The sequence below is a fragment of the Polyodon spathula genome, chromosome 22 (assembly GCF_017654505.1).
Source record: "Polyodon spathula isolate WHYD16114869_AA chromosome 22, ASM1765450v1, whole genome shotgun sequence".
In the NCBI taxonomy this organism is placed as follows: domain Eukaryota; kingdom Metazoa; phylum Chordata; class Actinopteri; order Acipenseriformes; family Polyodontidae; genus Polyodon; species Polyodon spathula.
The window spans coordinates 22550026-22572905 of record NC_054555.1 but is presented as its reverse complement, the minus strand read 5'-3'; the positions used below and the strand labels follow the sequence as shown (position 1 = coordinate 22572905).

The window sequence follows — 22880 nt, the reverse complement described above, 5'->3', positions numbered from 1 at the left end:
TAGAAACATCCACCATTTAGCAATTCTGAATCACGCACTATTAAATGTTAAATAGTTACGGTCCAGACAAGCAGCATTAGCTTTTTTTGGCCTGTGGCCTGCTTGAAATTCAACTCTTAAATGTTAATGGCAGTTGCTACCTGACAGTATGCCTTTTATAGAAAAAAATAATTTGATGCTTGTCTGCTGTTCTTTAAGTGGCATTTTACTTTAACAAGAAAAGAGCTGTAGACTATTAATTGACATACCATATTAACATAAATTCATTTGCATAATATTTCCTAGCATATGCTTGTACTTTGCAGTTACATGTTTATCAAGGCTTTCTTCCGATATGTATGTGTTATTGACTGTGCTTTACTATTTACTACGTGCTGCAATGCTTTTACCACACATCAAAGAAAGCCGAATTGAATCCTGTCAAAATCAAATCGCAAAGACCACTATGTATATCAAAGAATGAAGTAAGAAAGATGAGTTAAGATGTTCCAAATTGCCACGGCTAGACTCTGTGCAGTGACTGCAGTGCCATCTGTTTTCAAGAGCCACTCCACATTACTGTAGTATTTAAACACCGCTGTTTTCAACAGGGTTTATCACATTTCCGAACCACATATTTTCCTGTGAGCTATTTTACAGCAGAACAGGCCTAACGGTGGCCTCTAGATGTGACAAGCTTGACAATGCTGACTTATCCCTCTGCTTGTTTCTTTTTCCTTTTTCTTTCTCTCTTTATGACTTCAGAGTCTGAATATGACTCGGGTGAGTTCCTGATGATCTCAAGCTCTTTCCTTTAGCTCGCTGTAGACTTCTTGTCGTGGTACAGTAGCATATGAGACCCGGGTCTATATTTATCAGCCACAAACATACACACCGTCTGTGAAACTGTCCAGAATGAGGTCCCCTTTACAAGCTGTGAAGACAGATGTTCTCAAACTGGGTCAGCAAAGGGTGCCAATTGGGCCCCCAGGAAATTCGAGAAACCTCCCCTTTGTAAAACAACAGATATATTCAATGTACTGAAAAATGACCCTTCCTTTGTATAGTGAGAGACAGGTTACATAAAAACATCTGCGTTTACTGCAATACAGTTTGTGATTTGCTTTGTTTTTAGTTGGGCTTCTTATTAGGAATAGTTTTTAAAAATGGGTCTCCCAAACCAAAACAGTTTGAGAACTTTTGCCTTAAAGATTATAAAACTTTATTTACTTCACCAAAACAAACATTAAATGCTTTAATGGAGACTATTTGTAAAACTTTTATTTTAAGAATGTTTTTAAGGACTGTGTGGCAGGCTGGCAAGTGGATAGAGGCCCAGAGACAGACTGCAGTTCAAAAAAATAACAATTTTATTATAAATAAACAAAAATAAAATGCACTAGGGCAAAATAACAGATACTCAAACATAAATAAAGCAAAAACAACTCACAAAAATAAAGTTTCCAGGCTGGGCAATGCCTTCACTGGATTTAGAAAAATTCAAAAACCACAAAACAAACACCAACCTGCTTCCTCAGCTCCCTCTCCCCAAATGAGAAGCAGAGGCCTCCTTTTATATCAGGTGGCTGGGCGCTGATTGATTGTTAATCAACCTAATCAACTAATCAACTCTAGCCACCTGAACATAATAAACCCAGGCAGGTAGGGGGAGTTAACCCCATCTCTGCCAATTTAAAGGGCAGAGCTTTGCTCTGCCACAGACTGTTTTTTTTTTTTTTTTCAAAGACCATTTTGATTAATGAAATCAAGTCATGCAGTTTATGTCTTATAGTCTTTCTAACACAGTTTTGGACAGGGTTAGATGTTCAAAGAATGTTTCACCAATGATAACGTTTATAAACACAAGCCAAAAAAACAATTACATAAAGCAGTCAAGTTTTGTGAGTAGGGCCCAATGTTTCATCTTTACATGTGTGATCACATTTAGAAACTAAAACAATGCTAAAACATTCTTCTTATGCAAAAAACAAGTATGTAAAACTCAGCTGATAAGTATAGACTCAGGTTACTGTGAGCACTTGTGACTCATTGCTAAATCTAATGACAGGGAGAGTGGGCTGCATTACACATGTGGAGTATAACTTGGACCAAGAAATGCCAAAACTTTCAGACTGTTCTTTTACACTTACATTCCTATGGATGGGGCTTGTTTCTCACTAATATAAATGAGTATTTGATTTTTTAAATATTAATAATATTGCTTATATGTGTCCCCTATGGAGATAACTACTGCAGGTTATAGTGAGACTTCAGTATGTTGAGTAGACAGCACTTTGTATCTAGTGTAAACCAACAGGTAAAAGTGTTAATATTTCTATAGTTCACAGAAATCCCATTGTGTAGGGAGGGTAGTATAGTATGTAGATAACATAGTAAAAAAAAGCATATTAAACAAGGCTGGGTTTTCTGACAACCTAGGTATTATTATTATTACTGTTAATATGTATTATAAGCCATTACTATAAGGGACAAAAGTCTAATTTGGTAAGCCGTGTTTATGGGATAAAAACTGTATCACCTGAACGATAACAGTGCAACAGCTGTGCAGTGTTTCTCCACCAGTTTGGAACATTATTGTTTAAATATATGTCCAGGATGCAGTCGGTTAGCAGGTCAGATGTAGGCCTCAGATCTGATCATGATAATGGTGAGTAACCTAGTCAATGTTGGTGTAAAGGTGAGTTCAGTCTCACTAATACTGTGAGCAGAAACACTTTGATCCTAATGCTGCCCTTGTCCCAGTGCTCCCCACACTCCTCTGTTTATTTATGTCCTGTCTGTACAAACCAGATGAACAAATTGGACTGCTCCACAGTGTGTCTCAGGAGGGCACATGCAGCGTCCATATGTGTTTCAGTACAGTCATGCAGTCAACAACGTTACAAACATACTTCTTTCATAAAACAGCATGTGATGTTAAAGGGATATTTTAAACCATCTACATTTCATTTCTTACCCCTTTATTTTAATACTCTATTGTTGCTTCTATTGGGTAGTACTCTATTGTTGCTTATACAAAATGCATAACATAGGAAATAAATAGGTTCAATATTAAGAAAATGAAGATCCCTTTAATACGTTTTTTCATTTCTGTCCGGTCATCATTGGTACATTGAGAGACAATTAAATCACAAGACACTGAAGGCACTGAAAAGGTTAATGGTGTAGTCAAAGCATGGAATAAATTGGGTTTCCCTTGTTTTTTATCTCTGCAGGCAAAGAATACGAAGGCTATCAACCACTATGGTTTGAGAAGAAGGTGGACCCCATATCTCGGGAGACTGCTTTTGTATATAAGGGGGGTTACTGGGAGGCAAAAGAGAAAAAGGATTGGAAGAAGTGCCCTGATATATTCTGAGGAAACAGAGACAGATGGACCTCGAAAACCTCTATTTCAGCAATAGAAAAGAGAAAAAGAGTGAGGAAATGCATATAAATATCTTTATCTATCTAGACTGCACTGGAGCCCAAACTACTCACAACCGCCAGACTCCTTGGTGTGTGACACTAACCAAGCAAAGTAACGACCACTTGCTGCGACTACAGTGATCTACAATGTGTAACCCTCTGAAAGAAACACAGGCAGAGAAAGGAGAGAAAAACAGTGGTGGCATTTGATAGCAATCCAGTGACAGCAGTGACGCGTAAACACAAGTGTAATGTCCGGTACAGGGTTAATTAGAGAATTTCTGTTGTCGCAGGGTGTGCTTCAAATAATACAGCCTCTGAGCTTTTTCTGATGATCATTTCTAAAACTAAACATTTTCTTTTTTAATTGTACAGGTTTGAAAGATGGTCTTAAATAGCTTATTAAGATTCTCTTTGTATGTCATTGTCCGTTTATCGATACATCAAGGTGACTTTTTAAATCACCCCCCTGTGAAACCAATAGAGTTCTCAAACATGTCTTATCTCTAAGTACAGCTGGTACACCAGAGTGTAACCATTAACCTGTTCACCGGCCACACTCCCTGTGATTGGCTCAAATGCAGTAAATGTTCTATCCACAGGTGTTGCACGGAATCAATTAATGGTAACATTTTGAGATGAGACATGTTTCTAAAAGCTCTGTTGAAGCTGCAGGGATGCTTTTAAAAGAGTTTTAAAAAGTGACCAGGATGTGATGAGTGAAACAGAAAATGATATACAAAGTGATTCTAAACAACAACAATAACACAGATATTGATAACTGTAATATTTAGTGGACTGGTCCATATAACAGTGAATTATCTAAAGGTTGTGTATGCTATTACACAAACTATATCAAATGGTCATAAAATAAGGAATGGGTCATGAATTCAAAATAGTAATACTAAGGCAGAATGAATCAGTAAATAAGGTATGATTTGTGAACTGTATGTAAAGGCCACATACAGGATACTTTATCTTTTGCTGTTTTAGCAGTGTGTGTGGTATAAAGTTGAATCAGGAATGTTACTTTGCTGTCATGCTGTGTCAAGACACTGCAAGCAAACAAATGCCACCAGTGTAGCTTCTTTGAAGGTACCTTCTCAAGGGACTTAATGGAAACAATACCTTTAAAAAACAGAGCAATTAGTAAGCCGGAAAGGGTACAGTATGTGTCTTTTTCCAGTAGGTCCTGGACTTTTAAAAGACAATCAATACCGCTCTGTCAAACTGAAATGAAGGATCTGGTGCTTAACACCTTCTCTCCGAGTTCCCAGAGGAAAGAAAGCTCTGGGAAAGTATACAGCAAGCTCATTTGAATTGGAAGATTGAAGGTAATTTTGAGAGAGGTCATCAGGTGGCACAACACCAAAAATATGCTTGAAAGAATTAAAAGATTGGGGGTTCCTGAGTGGCTGACCTGGTCAGGGCACGGCCGTGTGGTGTGCAGGGCAAGTCATATACTCTAGGGAGTGTAGATTAGTGTCTTGGCTCGGTATGCTGTTGTCCACTGAGTTCAAACGGACCTGCCATTTGTCCTCCAGGGTTATTTTGATAAAACAATACAAAGTTGGCATTTCATCCAATGCCATTAACACAGGACACACTGATGTTCTTTAGTGCAGCTTCAGCGAATTGATTGACAAAGAACCGAAGCTGCGTTTTGCCCATCAGATGTTGGTTCTTATTAATTTGTGATTTATTAGATTTGAATTAGCCACCAGTGCAGCATTAAGACAACATGTGAAAGCCTTCCTTTGAAAAACACCAAGCAGGTGCCATTCGCTTCCTGATGACGTCAAAAGCCAAATTAGAGAAGGGGTTCAGAACTGGCTAGATGGTATTATTGGAACAACTAAGAGCCTCAGTCATGGTTCACATGATTGCTGCTAACGGCAGTCAACACACAAGTATTTACATTACAAAAGTAAATCTCGGATCAGGCATTGTACTGTAACATCAAATACCAATAAGTTATCCAAAATATTATAAATGATATGAGAACTATACCAATTACTGTATTCTAATCCTGTGCATGGATGAACAGCTCAAAACTGGCGTCTAAAAAAATGCCCTTTCATGTTTAATAGTAGTTCCTGGCCACAATGTTGTTTTTTGTGATTTATGGTGTAATTTAAGAGGTGTCATTTCACACAGTTTGAATGGACAGAACCTCTCACCCAAACAGCATGATGTCTCCTATGCAATAAGAGACACGCTACACACTCTACAAAAGGTTTTATTCATTTCTTAAATGATACATTATGAAATTTTGTGGCATTTTTAAATACATGTTTTTAATGCCGATTATATAATTCCATAAGGAACATGGTCAAAGTAGCTTAACTGTGCTTCAAAGATACCCATTTAAGACTGGTGATACGCTTTTCCAGTTTAAATATGTGTTAAACATCAGGTAGCAGCAATTACATCTGCTTAGGCAGGCTGTGACTGAGGAATCCCTTGTACTCTAAAAAGGAATTCTCCACTAGACTGGTGCAGTTTAGGAAATGACACATCCTCTACTTCTGTGAGTCTGGAAGCAGGTGTCTGTATAACATCTACCTGTGGCAGCACATCCATAGCTTTTTAAAATATATCATTGCTGGTACTGGAAACAGGTATAGAAAGTCACTGGGTTAAAAATTCCTACCACTCAGCTGCTCCTGTGAATATGTTGTGAAGAAAATAAAATTCAATAAAAACTGTATATAGTGCAATTGTTTTAAACAAAAAACAAATTGTAAATTTGCATTTAAAAAAAAACAACAACTTTCAACTTATCAGAATAGAATCTAGTAACCGTCACCTTGGTGTGATTTGCTTTTTTATTTATTTTTTTAATATAATTTGTATAATACATTATTGTTCTTCTTGGGCGTAATCTTCCAAGGTGACTGATTTTAATGAACAAAACTTCCAGTTTGGTCTATGTGAAAAAATGAACTTGTCTTCATTTCATTTAAAGAGCAACTTGGTGCAGGTATGGAGTATCACAGATATCTTCACTCACTGATTGCTGTTTCAATTTGAAGATCGTTTTCTGTTTCAGTCATGGCATCTATTTCCCAAAAGTTTAAGGCACCCCTGTGGCTTCAACAGAGCTCTCAGAATCATGTCTACCCAGCTGGTTGAATGTAACTCTTCACCTGTTCAAATACCACCCCTTTGCATTGAGTAAAACAATATTAAGTAGACAGACATTTAATCTGATGCCATTACCACTGAGCAAATGTATTTTTGACTGTGTCTTTAGTGAAGTGATTCACATTGAACCAAAGCTATGTTTTGCCCGTCAGGTGACCTTTACAAAAATCGGTGTCAGAAAAAACAACATCATGATGGTTCTTACCATTACACAGACTGGTGCAAAACTGTTAACTTTGTAATTTAAAGTTATTATCTAGTGTTTGAAATGTGGATGTATTGGAAAGGTGACACCATTATTTGTAAATTCAGTTTATCAATAATGTGAGGTGTGCAGAATTGGATAATGCATTTTCTTATGTCTGGTAGTTCGCTACAGTCTGTGAATTTCAAATCTGTGTCTGAAACTGAAGTCTGGTATGCTTTTTTCTATAAAAGTGTACTAATTCCATGCTCATTAAGACACATGAAATTGAAGTCTTGCCTAGGGAAAATATAAAATGGTGGTTCCAATGGTAACTATTTTCTGCATTTTATGTAGCAAAAACAGCAGCAAAATGCCAAAGTTCCTCTGGTAATAAAAATATAAACAGCATGTTAGATTTTGTCAGGATGCATGATATGGATGTATATAAACTGTAGCGAACAACTCCATGCATAAACCCAAAACCTGAAAGTGCTTAGGATATACACAGAATGATCAGATAGAACTGTACATAGCTCAGCTTCCATACAAAACCCTTCAACTGTGCTCATGGGTCTTCTTAACTAATAATTATAATAATCTAATGGGGTTTTAGCTTTGCTTTCTGTCTTTATCAAAGCTTTTATTAGTTATATGAATTATTTGATCTTTGACGCTTCTTTGTAATCAAGGTAAAATGATGAAGACAGATTTTTTTCTGTCTGAATTTTATATCTTAAAGGTTTTACCATCATGAACTTCTGCTGTTTGACGTAACCCTTTAGTGCCTAATGAAAACATTGTGTACATTTTTTACAGTTGTTTTCCCCCAGTCTGCCAGTGTAAAACTGGTGCTTAGTGTTCACAAAATGTGTAAAATCATTCTACTTTCCTCGACTCTCACTAGGTGACAGTTTGTTCAACAGGTTACAAATGGGGTTTGGAACTTGTGTGTGTGTGTTTTTTTGTTGTTTGTTTTTAATAAGCCTGTATTAAGGTATCAATTCACCTTGAGTTCAGGGGCTGCTCTTGTTCTATTTGCCTGCTGCATGCAATATAAAGAGCAGGGTATTTATATAAGTGAGTGCGTGCACCATCGAGCGCTGTGTATTGCCAGCAATGGAAAAGCAAATTGAGCCAAAGTAACAGAACATTAGATGGTACATTGGCTAATCTAGCAACTCTAAATATACAAATAATAATGAAAACAAAACATTAAGTATAACAAGAACTACCTGGAATGATTGCAAACATCAACACAACCTGAACAGATATATAAAATGATCAGTTCCATTTGAAACTACTTACATTAACCTTCTGAATGGCAAACACCTTGTAAATATGGCCCAGAATGTACAAATGTGAAGATCAAATCAAATTATTACAATGTAACAAATGTCTTGTACACGTCTTGGGCATTAAAGGGTTCACTCAAGGAGAAGCAGCAGTACACTACATATCCACGAAGACTTGAAAACAGAAGAGACATATTAACAGGTGAATCACTTCCGTGCTATTGCCAGACCAGTGGGAAGTGTTCACCAGATGTTTGCCCTATCGGTAATAACCTCTTAATAGTTTCTAATGGAGTTTATATTTTATTGTTTTATTTTGTTTCCTTTTAATTTATACAAACTTCTTTAAAAAAAAATAAAATAAAGTTTTGTTGACTATGGAGCATATTGTAGTTCTTAGAAGTGTGCAAAAATGGATGCTTTATATTTTATATATACAAAAACAGTTTAAAATTAATTATCGGACATGGGAGAGAGTGATGTAAAGATACACTAATCTCGCATGCAATGGTCCTGGTGGGCTACTTGTGTCAAACTTAAGGTCCAAAGATAATTTGATGATGTGACTATTTTGTTAAAAGACAAAAAATAAGTGAGTTAGGGAAAGCATGTATTCATACCAACTATAAAAAACACACATTTCTCATTCAAGAACCATTTAGTGAACTACAGCAATGGATGTGCTTTCGGTCCTGTATCATGATACATACTGTAGGATACACGAAATCTCGTTAAGAAACTATCACGATTCATCTATAGACAATGAGCCGTTCCTCCCCTAATGGGAGAGTCTCCACCCATCCTCTCTACGAGGATTTGATTATGGAAGGTATTCGTCTTCAGGGTGTAGACTGAGACAGAAAGACAAGATCAATGCATAAAGGTTCACATTTTTGAATGACCCTAAACTTTTTTCAAATTATGAATTGTATTAGTAAATTTGCAAATCCCTCATATGCAAATGGTATCCTTAACTACTCTGTTATATGAGCTGTTTGCATATTTTCTGTGTAGGGTTGTGTAGGTGGTATTGTGAATCCTTTTCCCACAAGAGATGAATTATATCATCAAAGAGTAAGCAGGTTTGCTCAGCAATATTGCAGTTTACTGGCACTGTTGATGCCACCTGTCTTCATTATATTTTAGGAGGAAAAAAAAAAAAAAAATTTAAATTTTCTTTGCCCAACATTTCAATTTTACACTGAATTTTTCTGATCTTTGACGAAATAGTTTGTGAAGAAGAATATATTGAAAAGATCTGTACGATTGATATGGGTTATGTAATGTTTCTAAAACCCTGAAAATAAGTCACTACCTCAAATGGCCTCTTAGAGCTGAGGCTTTTGAAGCGTGATGTCAGCTTTTTAAATCACCACCACAAAACAGTTCATTGTTCTATATGATCCTCATGATCGAACTTGACCACAGTATGTCAGCCGTCTTTGGTCAAGGTCAATGTGAATAACATTGAAAATATGAAGCTGGCTCATCAAGTAGTTTGTGCCAGTTTTTAAAAACCCTGTGCCAGCAGCAGAATGGCAATGACATATTCCCCTCACAGAAATGCTTATGAACTCAATGGGATTCATGACACAGCCCTGCCAAAACCCTGAAAAACATGCATTATAAAATAGATACATGAATAGGAAACATGGTAGAATTATGCACACCGTAACCCAATGAGTTTTATTAAATATAATACCTCTGTGCCAAAGTGTTTATTGTTTGATTGTTTTGCATGAATCTGTGTATTATCTACCATAAAGAAAGTTGTTGATTATATACTGTAGTTTATTTACAACCTCAAAGCTAAGCTGTAGAGACTCGAGCCAGGCTTCTTCCCCACTTTAAATCTGCTTGCCACTCCATAACTCCAGCCAAACAGGTCTGCACCAGCTACTGCTTGCAGTAATAGGTAGGTAAGATAGCAACCTACATAGCTTTTCAAGGATTCATGCAAATAAATGAAAAGTGGAGCTTTTACCTTAAACCACAACCAAGGCTCTTGAACCAACATGCCCAGCTGAAAAGCAGCAACCCATAAGTTATGTGAGTCTGACTGCAGTGCCTGTAGGGCGTATATAGTCTGCATGTTTATCAGTACACTATCTTTATAACCAGCCTTTGCTGTGAAACCCAAGCGGGGCAGGTAATGTTGATGACGCCCCAGTTTTAGTTGTAAACATGCAGCCCTGGCGCTCGAACTCCCGCCTCACATTTCTGCACTGCACCCTTGTTCACAACTGCTGCTGCTGCATCCGCCAATCATGAAAAGCAGACACTTCCGGCGTACATGGTTGCTGAGCGACTGAAGATCTCCGGCGTTTGGTGGTTGCTAAGCGACCTGAGCCGGGGTTTGTCAATCACGTTTTTTTTTACGAACGGAACGTGCAGGAGTTGTTGCAGACACATGAGAAACTGGAGGTTAACTCAAGATTGCAGTTAAGAATTAGTTTTTGAAAAAAAAAAAGTAAGTACAGTTTTTATTCTAAACTATGGGGGAATTTGAATGATTGGGAAATGTTTCTTTGCAATGTTTAACGCATTAGCACTGCGGTTAAATTATGTAAGAATGTGTGCAGTTGAAAGTTTTCAGGTCCTGTGTCCCATTTGCAGAATAAATAGTATCTCTTGACGTACATTTGGTGAATTGTTTTTTAGTTTGCACAGACAAGAGCTAGAGTAAAGCTGGTTTAAATGAGGAGTTTTTAAACCAAAATATTCTTTTAAATTAATTTGCAAGTTGCACAGAATAAAATTACTGTTTTCGTAACCCTATTCCAATATAGCAAATACTAATGCTAAGAACGACAATGTACAGAATGTTTTGCTATAATGTTTTTTTTTTTTTTTTAGTTGTATTTTTTTTTCAAAGTGTAATCTGTTGTAAAGTAGCGTGTCGGTAAGTCTAGGGGCGGGGGAAGTGATTTGCGAGGTGATGGGTATAACTTGCAGTTCATGTCTATTCACAAAAAAAGTCCTGGAGGAAGTCTGATACGAAATTCCTAAGTGATTTGAATGTGAAACATTATATATATATATATATATATATATATATATATATATATATATATATATATATATATATGGGTCGGGTATACTGTGTTACACAATGTGGTCAGTTGGATAATTGAAATATAATTACCGATACCGTGACAACTCAGTTTTTTTTTTTTTTTTTTTAAGTGTCATCAATTTTGACCGACACTGTTGACTCACGATTTTTTTTTTTTTTTTTAAAGTGTCATCAATTTTGTATTGGAAATAATTGCATGATCTGAAGTGAGTATCGCCGGTTACACTAAGAACATTTATCAGTGTGAATGTGAAGGGTTTTTAATGTAGTTAAAACAGAATCTCCTGCAGTTAATTATTGTACATTAATTGTTTTTCAGTTTGTGTTTTCCTTAAAATATTAAAGAGGCACAGGGTAATAAGTAATTGGTGTAAACCAAAATGTCTTCAAATTAGCGACTGATCAATCGATTTCATACTGCAGACTGGAGCATGCAGTGCCAGGGTGCAGCCTTAAAAAGGGTCCCTCCACTTCCTTTGCTTTTCTGTTCCCTAAGCATACTTCCTCATGCAAGCGTTTACAAAATATTCAGTAGAATAGTCTTTGGTTTTACCTGTTACATGCAATTCTAATAGCATAGCTTTGGTTTTACCTGTTACAGGCAATTCTAATACAATAGCTTTGGTTTTACCTGTTATATGCGATTCTACACTGAACAAAAATATAAACGCAACATGCAACAATTTCAAAGATTTTACTGAGTTACAGCATATAAGGAAATCATTCAATTGAAATAAATTCATTAGGCCCTAATCTATGGATTTCACATGACTGGGAATACAGATATGCATCTGTTGGTCACAGATATCTTTTAAAAAAAAAAATAAAAATAAAAAAAGGTAGGCAGCGCAACACATTTCCTTCACATATTGTTGATCAGGCTGTTGATTGTGGCCTGTGGAATGTTGTCCCACTCCTCTTCAATGGCTGTGCGAAGTTGCTGGATATTGGCGGGAACTCGAACACGCTGTCGTACACGTCGATCCAGAGCATCCCAAACATGCTCAATGGGTGACATGTCTGGTGAGTATGCAGGCCATGGAAGAACTGGGACATTTTCAGCTTCCAGGAATTGTGTACAGATCCTTGCGACATGGGGCCGTGCATTATCATGCTGAAGCATGAGGTGATGGCGGCGGATGAATGGCACGACAATGGGCCTCAGGATCTCGTCACGGTATCTCTATGCATTCAAATTGCCGTTGATACAATGCAATTGTGTTCGTTGTCTGTAGCTTATGCCTGCCCATACCGTAACCCCTCTCCCACCATGGGGCGCTCTGTTTACAATGTTGACATCAGCAAAACGCTCGCCCACACAACACCATACACACTGTCTGCCATCTGCCCGGTACAGTTGAAACCAGGATTCATCCATGAAGAGCACACTTCTTCAGCGTGCCAGTGGCCATCGAAGGTGAGCATTTGCCCACTGCAGTCGGTTACAACGCCGAACTGCAGTCAGGTCAAAACCCTGGTGAGGATGACGAGCATGCAGATGAGCTTCCCTGAGACGGTTTCTGACAGTTTGTGCAGAAATTCTTCGGTTGTGCAAACCCACAGTTTAATCAGCTGTCTGGGTGGCTGGCCTCAGACGATCCCGCAGGTGAAGAAGCCGGATGTGGAGGTCCTGGGCTGGCATGGTTACACGAGGTCTGCGATTGTGAGGCCGATTGGACGTACTGCCAAATTCTCTAAAACGAAGTTGGAGGCGGCTTATGGTAGAGAAATGAACATTCAGTTCTCTGGCAACAGCTCTGGTGGACATTCCTGCATGCTCCCTCAAAACTTGAAACATCTGTGGCATTGTGTTGTGTGACAAAACTGCACATTTTAGAGTGGCCTTTTATTGTCCCCAGCACAAGGTGCACATGTTTAATGATTATGCTGTTTAATCAGCTTCTTGATATGCCACACCTGTCAGGTGGATGGATTATCTTGGCAAAGGAGAAACGCTCACTAACAGCAATGTAAACAAATTTGTGTACAAAATTTAAGAGAAATATGGAAATATGTGCATATGGAAAATTTCTGGGATCATTTATTTCAGCTCATGAAACATGGGACCAACACTTTACTTGTTGCGTTTATATTTTTGTTCAGTGTAATACACTAGCTTTGGTTTTACCTGTTGGATGCAATTCTAATAGAATAGCTTTGGTTTTACCTGTTACATGCAATTCTAATAGAATAGCTTTAGTTAAAAACTAAACAAAGAGCAGACTGCTGCAGCCAGACACAAGCTCTGAGGTCAAATCAATTTCTCTGTTATCATCAAAAAAAATTCAGTATGTTTTTAGAGGTCAACTCAGTATGTTTTTTCAAATCCATAAGTAACAAAATTAAAATGTCTAGTGACAGTACTTTACATTTGAAATGGTAATGAGCTGGTTTGAGTTGCTGTTATTGAAACTTTTGTCGCACACTTCAGAATGCCAGAGTGATTTGGAGCGGTGCCCTCACCCTGGCTAGCAGCTGGGTAGACAAAATGAGCATTGCCATGGAAATCGCCACTGTAGACCAGCAGATTATCTAAACTAACTCTTCATTGTGGGCATGAAGATTGTGTGCCAGCTCATCGTTACTTTGGACCCTGAGAATCACCCGCGTTCCATAATACTAGGAATGCAGCTGGGAAGTGGTGCTTAAGTCAGGTCTCTTCAACTAAACTTTGTCTGTCTAGAAGTACTTGGATACATTCTTGTTATCCGTGTTTGATCAGATTCCAGCTCATGCTACTCTTTTTAAAGAGGGCATTGAGGGTTAAAGGAATGAGAGTTTACAGTTTTTACACAAAGCCTGGGATTAGCACTAATCTTCAACTGCTTTAACTATCGTTAAATGTCATTAAAATTATTACATTTTTTACATTCCCCTTGTTATTAAAGTGGTTCAGGGTTCTCAGTACAACATTTTTTCCCAGAATCTGCCTTTATCTGACTTTGAGCTCTTTGTCCTAAGTGCCAGCACTTTCTCATTACATGATAAAACTATACCCACAAAAAAATATATCCTTGTTTTACGTTAGAATTCCAATGGAGTGTTTTGAAGTTACTGATGCTATTCATTTGGCACCTTTTATAGTATGGAGAAACACAACCCCGAACCAACTAAGTGATACACAGGGACTGAGGAAAATCTTTTGTATAAATACAGAGTTAGGTACCAACTTTGCTGTTTTTTGCAAGATATCATCTTGGTTCTTATTCGGCAGGTTTCACAGACCCTGATTAGCACTACTTTAGGTAAAGTAATCGAAAATTAGCGCCATTGATGGCCAGTGCATTTTAAAGGAAGTCATAATATAATATTTATCACAATACATGCGATGGTCCTGATGGTCTACTTGTATGATGCATAATATGATCAAATGATAATTTCATGAAGGGTCAATGGCACTGGAACAATTTTTAAAGTGGGGGTGCTGAAAGCCATTGAACAAAACTGTAATCCCTGCATATGATGGAAGCCATGCAATGCCTGCCCCACACCCCCAGCACCCCTAGTTCCAGCGCCCTTGTGAGTGACTGTTTTGTTAAACGACAAAAAAGAAACTCATTTCTTACCAACTATAAATCACATTCATTCAGAAACACTTGGTGAACTGCAATAAGCTTTTTGTCTAGAATTACAGTATAAACAATACTTGCCTCTATTACTATATGATCATGTAAAGAAAGTAGGACCATGTGTCGTGGTGCCCCTGCAGAGACCAGTACACGTGATTCCAGTTGCTATTAGTGCTGCTCCCTAGCTTCCCCATCGTGTCTTGACTGTGGCTTTCTCGTCTTTAATTTACATTTATTCCCCCATTACTCAGCCTATACTGTTCTCAAGCCTTGCCCTGTAATAGAGCCTTGAGCCAGGATTTTCACAGCAAGAACATTCATCACACTGCCTTCACTTGTAACTGCTTTGACTTGACATCACCGTCACTGGATGAAAATCAGCACTGCAGAAAAGTAGCCTTCATTGTGATGTGGTCTTTTTACTGAGGTGGCTTTAAGGCGAGGTGTTCCTGGAACAGGACAAAATGAAGAATAACATCAGAAACTCGTATGATCACTTTCCCTGTCAGTCACATGTTGTCCTGGAGCTTTCTGCAATCATAGCTGCTAATGAAATGTTGTTAAAATGCAAAGATTATGTGTGTGGATTAGACTTGCAGCTTTCATACCATGTCTTTTGCCAATGTCATGTTCCTATCAGATGGACAGTACGTTTAGCATGGGGAGGTTAAACCGACAGTCTTCACATGAAATTTAAATATATTCCAGCCCATATCACTAGCTTCATTGCATGATGTTTTTCCTTGTTTCAGCTTTTGATAATACTGTATAAAATATGTAATTTGCTTTTATCTGTTATTATTAATTTTGGTTAAAAAAAAAAAAAAAAAAAAAAAAACCCCCAAAACTTTACCCGGGCATGGTTTGGGCTTTTAACAAAAAATTGTTTGCTTGAGTTGTTCCATTGTGCTTTTGTGAACCAGGGTTCTTAATACAAAACTGTTACATTGCTACTGTAGGGCCAAAACTGTATTTGCATTAAAGTAGTTCTCTAAGGGTTGTTTGAAACAAGTTCTCGTCGCTTTTGTTCTTCCGGCTGTGTTTTCAAAGTGGTTCATTGAAATAAACAGCTTGGTTGGAGTTTCAAATATGAAATTCAACTGCCACACCTCCTCTTTTCTGACATGAGAAAAACATGGTGTTGGTGTTTTCTCTCTGTCTGGCGCAGCAGTCGGCACCAAACTTCAGTTGAAAAGCAGCAAACGGATTTGAAGTTTATTGCTTCCATTTTGCGCTGAGGGAGGGCGTTTCCGGGGCGACCCTGTTGTCCAGACTGAACCTGTAGGCCGGTCGCATGATAATGACATTCCAGACCTAGTTACCAGGCGCCAGGAAGTGACACGGTTTAACTGCTACAGTACCTGCTTGTACTCAAACAGTATTCATTGGTGTGGTTTGTTTTTTATAATTAAAGATGAACATCAGTTTCACCTAATAGTTGAAAATGGTGACATGTAGTAGTTGATAAGAGAAAAATCGTATAACTGGCTGTGTGGATTTTACTGTACAAAAATGGTAATTGTATTACTGGCTGTGACAATTTTACTGTATAAGTGCAGACTTTAGAACAAATTGCTGCACTTACAGTAACTCAGCTGCTTCTAGAATATAGGAGAGATTACCTTTGAATTAACTAGTTTATAATTGTGCAAATTGACACCTTACTATTTATCTGATTGCTCAGTGCAATTCTCGGTCTGCTGCTGTGGTATAATTTTACTTTCCGTCTATTTAAAAGGGATCTCTTGTAATTAACCTGCCTGTAGTCTTTGGGATATCATTAAGCAATGATATATACATTTCAGTGGTTATTTCCTTGTTTTTATAAATCAATCCATACACACAGGTTAACGTCACATGCTGTAGTACTAAAGGGAAGTTAGAAATGCATGCATCCTGGGCGGACACAGTGATAACAGATTTACATTTCCTATAAATAAGATATCAATGTGAATACTGCACCTACCCTAACTCATGTGAAGGTACCGTACAGTAATCTATTACTTTGTACTTCTGGGTGTAGAGAAATGCATTCCTCAGACACAGTGGTTGGCAGTCTGCTTATTCAAAGTGTATGCTAGACATGGTAGGGTTTTCTAATGTTGTACTTCTGTGTTAACACTGATAGGGGGGGGTCTGTGTTCACAGTGTATTCTATGCAGTTTGAACACAGAGCCCCTTTCATGGGCATGTCTGAGCAGGCTGCTGGCATCTTGTGCCACACGGCTCCCAAGCCACAGCGTTCGGAGGAGGGCTGAAACACTGTATCTGGACAGCACTGCCTCCAGACTATTGCCAAGAATAGTAGAGGGACATAGCGGTAAACTTAGCCTAGCATGGAAAAGAATGTTACAATTAAATTGAAATATCTCCAAATCCAATTTTAAAGTAGCTTCAGATTACATTTTAACTAGTTTTTTTTTTTTTTTTATCCTTGTCTCTTTTTACGATGCAGTAGTAGTCGTTCCCGAGTTCCATTGCTGAAATTTATCTGGGTTTTATTACAATGAGAACCTGCAAGAGGTATAAGAAGTTGGGATTTTCAAAACTTTACTAGATCATATGAAAAAAAACACAATATATTTCAACAAAGGCAAACTGTTCAAAAAGACTGAATATATCACAAAGAGGTAAGGGGAAAATCAGACTGTTAGAATGCCATTTGAGTCTAATTGCTCTTTTAAAAGAGAGCTTGAATTAAATTACTGATACAGGAAAGATACATTTTGCTCTAGATACTTCAACAACATTATTTCATAAAAAATGTGGCAAATAGGAATACAGTGAAGAAATAGCTGAACAAGAATCAATTGTATTGCCCACAGCTACAGTAGATGAACTTGAAAGATTTGTGGAGACAGTTATCTGCCCACTATTTGCTTCTGGAGGACTGTGCCACAGTCCAAGACACCTTCAGTCATTGCGGCACAAAGAGGGCTAAGCCAGTGTTGGGAAGACAGGGGTGGAAATAAGACTACTATTGTACAGCAGTTTCACCCATTCATTCAATTTAATGCAAGTTAGCCACTGTGTATAGGAAATAAGCTATGGTGTGTCTTATTAAACTTGTCGTAAAACCATAAATTAAACTGCTTTACAATCTTATTTCCATCCATAGGAAGACCTGGTAAAATAATGTTACTACATATTCTACTGTGGAGTGGTTTTTAATTGACAAAGTGGCCAGCTAGTGTACGATATGGTAAGGGCTAGCAAAGTGCCTGGTTACTACAAGCCGACTAATTATGTTCACAATAAAATGAAGTGAAGTTGTTTTAATTAGTTTTTCATCAGCAGGTCATGGCAGACAGTGATTGTGAGGGCGCTGACCTTGGTCTGGAAGATGCAGATGGGCAGTTCCATTCAGGTGAACACATCTTTGCTGATCATACTGTATTGCTGTTTTGAGTTGGGGGTTAGGTAGAGCTAGTTATTTGTGTTGACGGTAATGGCAGTGAAACCTTGTGAAGCTGTGGTGTGTGTTTTGTGTTTTCATGCTGCTCAGACCTGGATGAAGAGCATCAGTCATCCAGCTCCAGCACAACTGTACGGCCAAGAGACCACTGTGACTGTCTTCTGGATGCCATTGATGCCCAGCTCAGTGAAATGCAGGTCGGAGCGCTGGTTAACATGCTGTAAATCCAGAATGAGAGCTGGCTGTATCGGAAAGTTCATCACCGTGAACTACAGTGACTAAATGAATATTCTACTACCTATACTTGTCCCCTTACTTGGTATCTTCAAACATTTGCAAATGTTTTAATGAGCATCTCATAAAATCAGTGTTGCACCCAAAATGTTAAGGGATGTCTTGCTTCATTTTGAAGAGGGGATTCCAAGATAGTAAACAGGGGGTATACATTGGGTAAACAGTACCACAAAATCAGCTGCATAATTGAGTCACTACATCCTGTAAAGGGTTAGGGTTACACATGTACACAGATAGACAGGCAGTTAGGTTACTCCAGTATAATTATTCTCTTATCTCATCCCAATGAAACTGGTTCTCTAGAACAGAACAGAATGGGGAGACCAATTTATTTGCTTTTGGGTGCTTAAACGCAACACTTAATATCATAATTGCAGGTGTCAGCTCTAATGCCCAACGCGCTAACAATGTGTACCATAATAAAAGTAATGTGGGCGATTGTAAGAGAAGATTGCACATTTCTATGGATTCATTGTGTGGGGGTCCTCAGTCAGGATCCCTAATGTCATGAAAGTGTTGGAATCAGTGGTCTGGATGTTCCTGGATGTTCCTGTGGTCTAGATGTGTGAGAGAGGAGTGACGTCACCGATTCTGAGCTAGGATTGTATGACTTGCTGGTTCTATTGCTCTGGACAGGCTCCAAGCCCCAGTGGACGAGGGATTGCTGAGGGTATTTCCTATAAATGTAAAGCAGAGACTTCAAGAACAGGTGAGTGTATAAATCTAGATGCACCATAGTTCTATTTTAAATGAGTAATGGCTTGTATGTCTTATAAGCCATTTAATGAGGTATGTTTCTTGTAAAATGCTTTTTGCTGTAACAGATCTTGTAGATGACTTTCCAGGGAACAACTTGTGCCACTTCAGTTAAGCATTGCACAATGGAAACACATGAGTACTGGTATGGTGGACTGGTACTGCATTGTCGTAGCGTTCCTCAAATATGGATATTAAAAACATTGAAAGATAGAATCCAACATGTAACTACCAACTTTTTGAAGAGTTCAGCATCTTACTGGGTGTTGAAAGGCAAAGAATTGTGTGCAAACATGGCTTTAAGAGTTTATAGACTAATACAAGAACCGTGAAGCCAGCTTTAATTAGATTGTGGGTATATTTTATATTGGGATTTGTTAGTAAAATAAATATTGGTTCATTTTTTTATGCATTTTCTACATTTTTATAAAGTTTAAACAGCTGTGGGAAGTTATTTTGCATTTCATATCATCTGAATTTCACTAGGGAATTCATTTTTACTCTTGTGTTAATTGGTATGAGTCTCTTCATGTTGTTCAGTCCCAGTTTATTTTCAACTGATCGCTTGTGAAAGTTTCATATAATATATTGGTGGTCAGCAGGTACCGAAATATAGTCTTGTCTGTATGTAGAATAGACTATGAGACAGTAAGTTTCACATGCTCCCTGTCAACACACAACCCCTTGGTTTCATTCTGGAGATATATATTATTTATGGTTGCCTTTTAACTGTAATAGTAATATATTTTAAAATTTTCAAAGCATTGGGCAAAATACAAATGAACAATAATACATTCATTAAAAATGATGGCAATAGCATGTAATTATGCTGGAAAATATAATACTATTTTATATATTGTTGCCAAATAGATATACTGATTTATTATTATTATTATTATTATTATTATTATTATTATTATTATTATTATTATTTTAATACTGTGTTAACTTTCAATGACGACTTCCAGTAAAGCATTTAATTAAAATCAACATGTGTTACATGCAGGTGCCACTCAGGGGAATAGCATTGAAATAAATACATGAAAGTACATGAAAGACATTGTAATATGTGAAATATACATTTACATTATAGAGTCTTTCCAAGGCAGGTAGACCAATGTTTTTTTACTCCACCCATTACATAAAACTGTTAAATCAATGTTTTGTTGGAAAGCCCTTGCAACACAAACCTCCCTTTTCACAATCCCAGTTGTTTTATGTATCATTAACTGCAAATGGAGGAAACACTTGAGTTGCAAAGAGCCTGTAGTAAGTGGCTTGAACCCATCACTGAGCTTTCTATTCACGTGATCCTTTAGCTGAGCAGGAGATTGGGTTTAAGAATGTTAGCGATTGGGGATGCCATGGTATAAGAGTATGATGGTAGACCACAATAATGCATATGGCCACTCCCCACTGAATTATCTTTAGCTGTTGTGCTATGAAAGTTAGATCACAAAATTCTGAAGCAGTGATTGACACCAACTCCGCAACAAAAAGACCCAGCAGATAAAAAATACAGCCTCTTGACTCCTTGCTGCCAAGTATGTAATCCTCCGGGAAGGTGACTCCTTGCTGCCAAGTATGTAATCCTCCGGGAAGGTGGAAAACCCCTAACAGGTCGTCAGCCTGTTATTTGAGCACAGTGACATCCACACTCCGCACACTCAGTTTACCTAAAAGGCTGTCACTAAATCGCACATGTTAATTTAAAAAATAAATTATAATGGGTCTTTTTTTCTTTTTATTATTTTCTAACACTCCCTCCTCACGCCCTCATAGTTTTTTGTTTCCTGGCTTCGGAGAATCGGAGCAGCGAAGACGCAAATTAGGTTTTTATTTTGGTTCCTTATTTTTGATCTTTTCTTTGGTCAAATCAGATTCCGGGCGGCAAGCCCTGTGCAGGTTTGTTGGTTCATGACCAGCACTTTCACCAGGTCGTCATCCTGTCATATTTGAGCACAGTGACATCCCCATTCCCCAAAGTCCAACCCTTGCTTGGAGATCCTTTATCATTTGATATTTCTTCCCTGCCCTAACAGAACATGAAGAACCGAGGCTGTGCTCCACAACCCAGAATAAAGAAGCTTGTCAGTTTGAACAGAGCCAGCAGGAAGGAGGAGACTCCAAAAAGGAACAATACAAATGGAGACTGAAGCAGCTTCTGGGAAGCGAACAGACAGATGCCCCAGGGTACCAGAGTGACTTAAATACTACAGAGAGTGTCTGCACTGAGGATTTTATTACCAAGTTCAAAGAAGGGATGGTAGACCCCCAGTCAGACTTCAGCGGGGAGTTGAGCAGTGACGATGGGACCCCTGGATGTTCCCCTTCTGGCAAACGCTCTTCAAAAATAACAAGCAAAGAAAGTGTCGTGAAACCAGAGTCTTTTCTGAGTATAAGCAAGGCCAGCACCGCAGAAAGAGAGGCCGACAATGAAATTGTCGTGATAAACACTGCAAGGAGACTGGATATCGTCCAGCAGTTTAAGCAGGATTTAGAAAGCGATCTTCAAGGGACTGTTATGGACGTTGAGGAGACACCAGGTACAGGTCTTCTATCAAGAAACCGGAGAGACAGCTTGGAGTCTCTTGGTGGCCGGATCTCTAGGCTTAGCCAGAGCAACATTACGGATTCTCTGAGCATTCTTGGGAAGGAGAGGAGTGTCGTCCATAGCAGTAATCCTGTAGGATTGTTCAGAGAAGGTGGTAGTCCATCTGTTATTGTCTCCCAAAAGGACAATGTGAAAGAGCCTCCTTGTTTGTTGATAGGAATGAATGAAGAGAACATCCAACAGGAAAGTTGTGGACCTCTAGCCCTTGAAGAGATGTTTCCCAGCTGTGAGAGATCTTCAGTAAGAGGCAACGGGGAGCGTAGGTTGGGCCAAGAGAACTTTGCCAATGGAATAAACCTATATGGTTCCACTTATGTTTCTCAGTCATCCACTTGTTCAGATGTGTCTGTCTCTATGTCTAAGGAAAAAGATGCATTGTCAAAAGATAAGTGTCCTTCTCCAGTCAGACTCTCCAGTGGGAAGGAGAACACTTCATGCGTACGAGAAGTGAATGGAAGTGACCCAGAAGAAAGAAATGGAAACTTATATCAGCCAGAAAGGAAAGGGGTGCATCAACATGAATTTGGTGTGGTGTCCCTTTCCTCTTTCCAGCAACAGACTATAAGCAGATCAGAAAGCTGTCCTTATATTCGTGGATCTTCCTACAGACTTGAAGCAGCTAACTTATTACCTGGGTCAAACCACCATACAACCACTTCGGGGTCAAGGCACATTCGAAGCAGCAGCCTAAGCATTAGATCCTCAGCAGCTAAAGGACAGTTTAATAGCCATTGTCCATCTAGCCCCAGTTCAGACAGGAAGATCATAATATCACATAGAGCAAGTAAGTTGAGAAAGATAGATCATAAAATCAGTTTTGGGGGAGTGACAGGTTTACCAGCTTATCTTTGTTTTCAGGGAAGTCTTACACCTTAGACAAAAAAATGTAAACACCTGTCATAACACTTCTCAGTAGAGCCGCAATGGGCCTGTGTGATACTGGATCCATCAAAGTCTATCGGAGCTGCTGTCTCGAGCATCATTACTTGAGATACAGCTTTTCTATATTACAGAATCCATATGAATTTAATCGGCCTGGTGAGGGGCAGCCCAGTGACACGAAAGTGTGTGCTGCTTCACAGATTTTTTTTTTTTTTTTTTTTTTTGTGTGTGTCCAACCCC

At 38.3% G+C, this 22880-nt stretch overlaps 2 protein-coding genes across 9 annotated transcripts in view; both read left to right on the top strand.

The window, feature by feature from the left end:
- Nucleotides 1-9855, top strand: part of LOC121297086 (oxysterol-binding protein 2-like) — a 102309-nt gene extending 92454 nt beyond the window's left edge. For 2 of the 6 annotated variants that reach the window (XM_041223104.1, XM_041223102.1), the window contains 2 exons: nucleotides 745-762; nucleotides 3216-9855. In XM_041223104.1, the coding sequence (XP_041079038.1) occupies nucleotides 745-762; nucleotides 3216-3358 (161 nt within the window). In that variant the 3' untranslated portion in view covers nucleotides 3359-9855. The remainder of the gene's footprint in view (nucleotides 1-744; nucleotides 763-3215) is intronic. The other 4 variants (XM_041223106.1, XM_041223107.1, XM_041223103.1 and 1 more) reach the window with 2 other exon arrangements.
- A 269-nt stretch (nucleotides 9856-10124) lies between these two features.
- Nucleotides 10125-22880, top strand: part of LOC121296829 (trichohyalin-like) — a 30966-nt gene continuing 18210 nt past the window's right edge. For 2 of the 3 annotated variants that reach the window (XM_041222662.1, XM_041222661.1), the window contains exons 1-5: nucleotides 10125-10504; nucleotides 17977-18046; nucleotides 18185-18291; nucleotides 19025-19097; nucleotides 21187-22542. In XM_041222662.1, coding sequence (XP_041078596.1) covers nucleotides 17980-18046; nucleotides 18185-18291; nucleotides 19025-19097; nucleotides 21187-22542 — 1603 coding nt within the window. In that variant the 5' untranslated portion in view covers nucleotides 10125-10504; nucleotides 17977-17979. The remainder of the gene's footprint in view (nucleotides 10505-17976; nucleotides 18047-18184; nucleotides 18292-19024; nucleotides 19098-21186; nucleotides 22543-22880) is intronic. The other variant, XM_041222663.1, reaches the window with a different exon arrangement.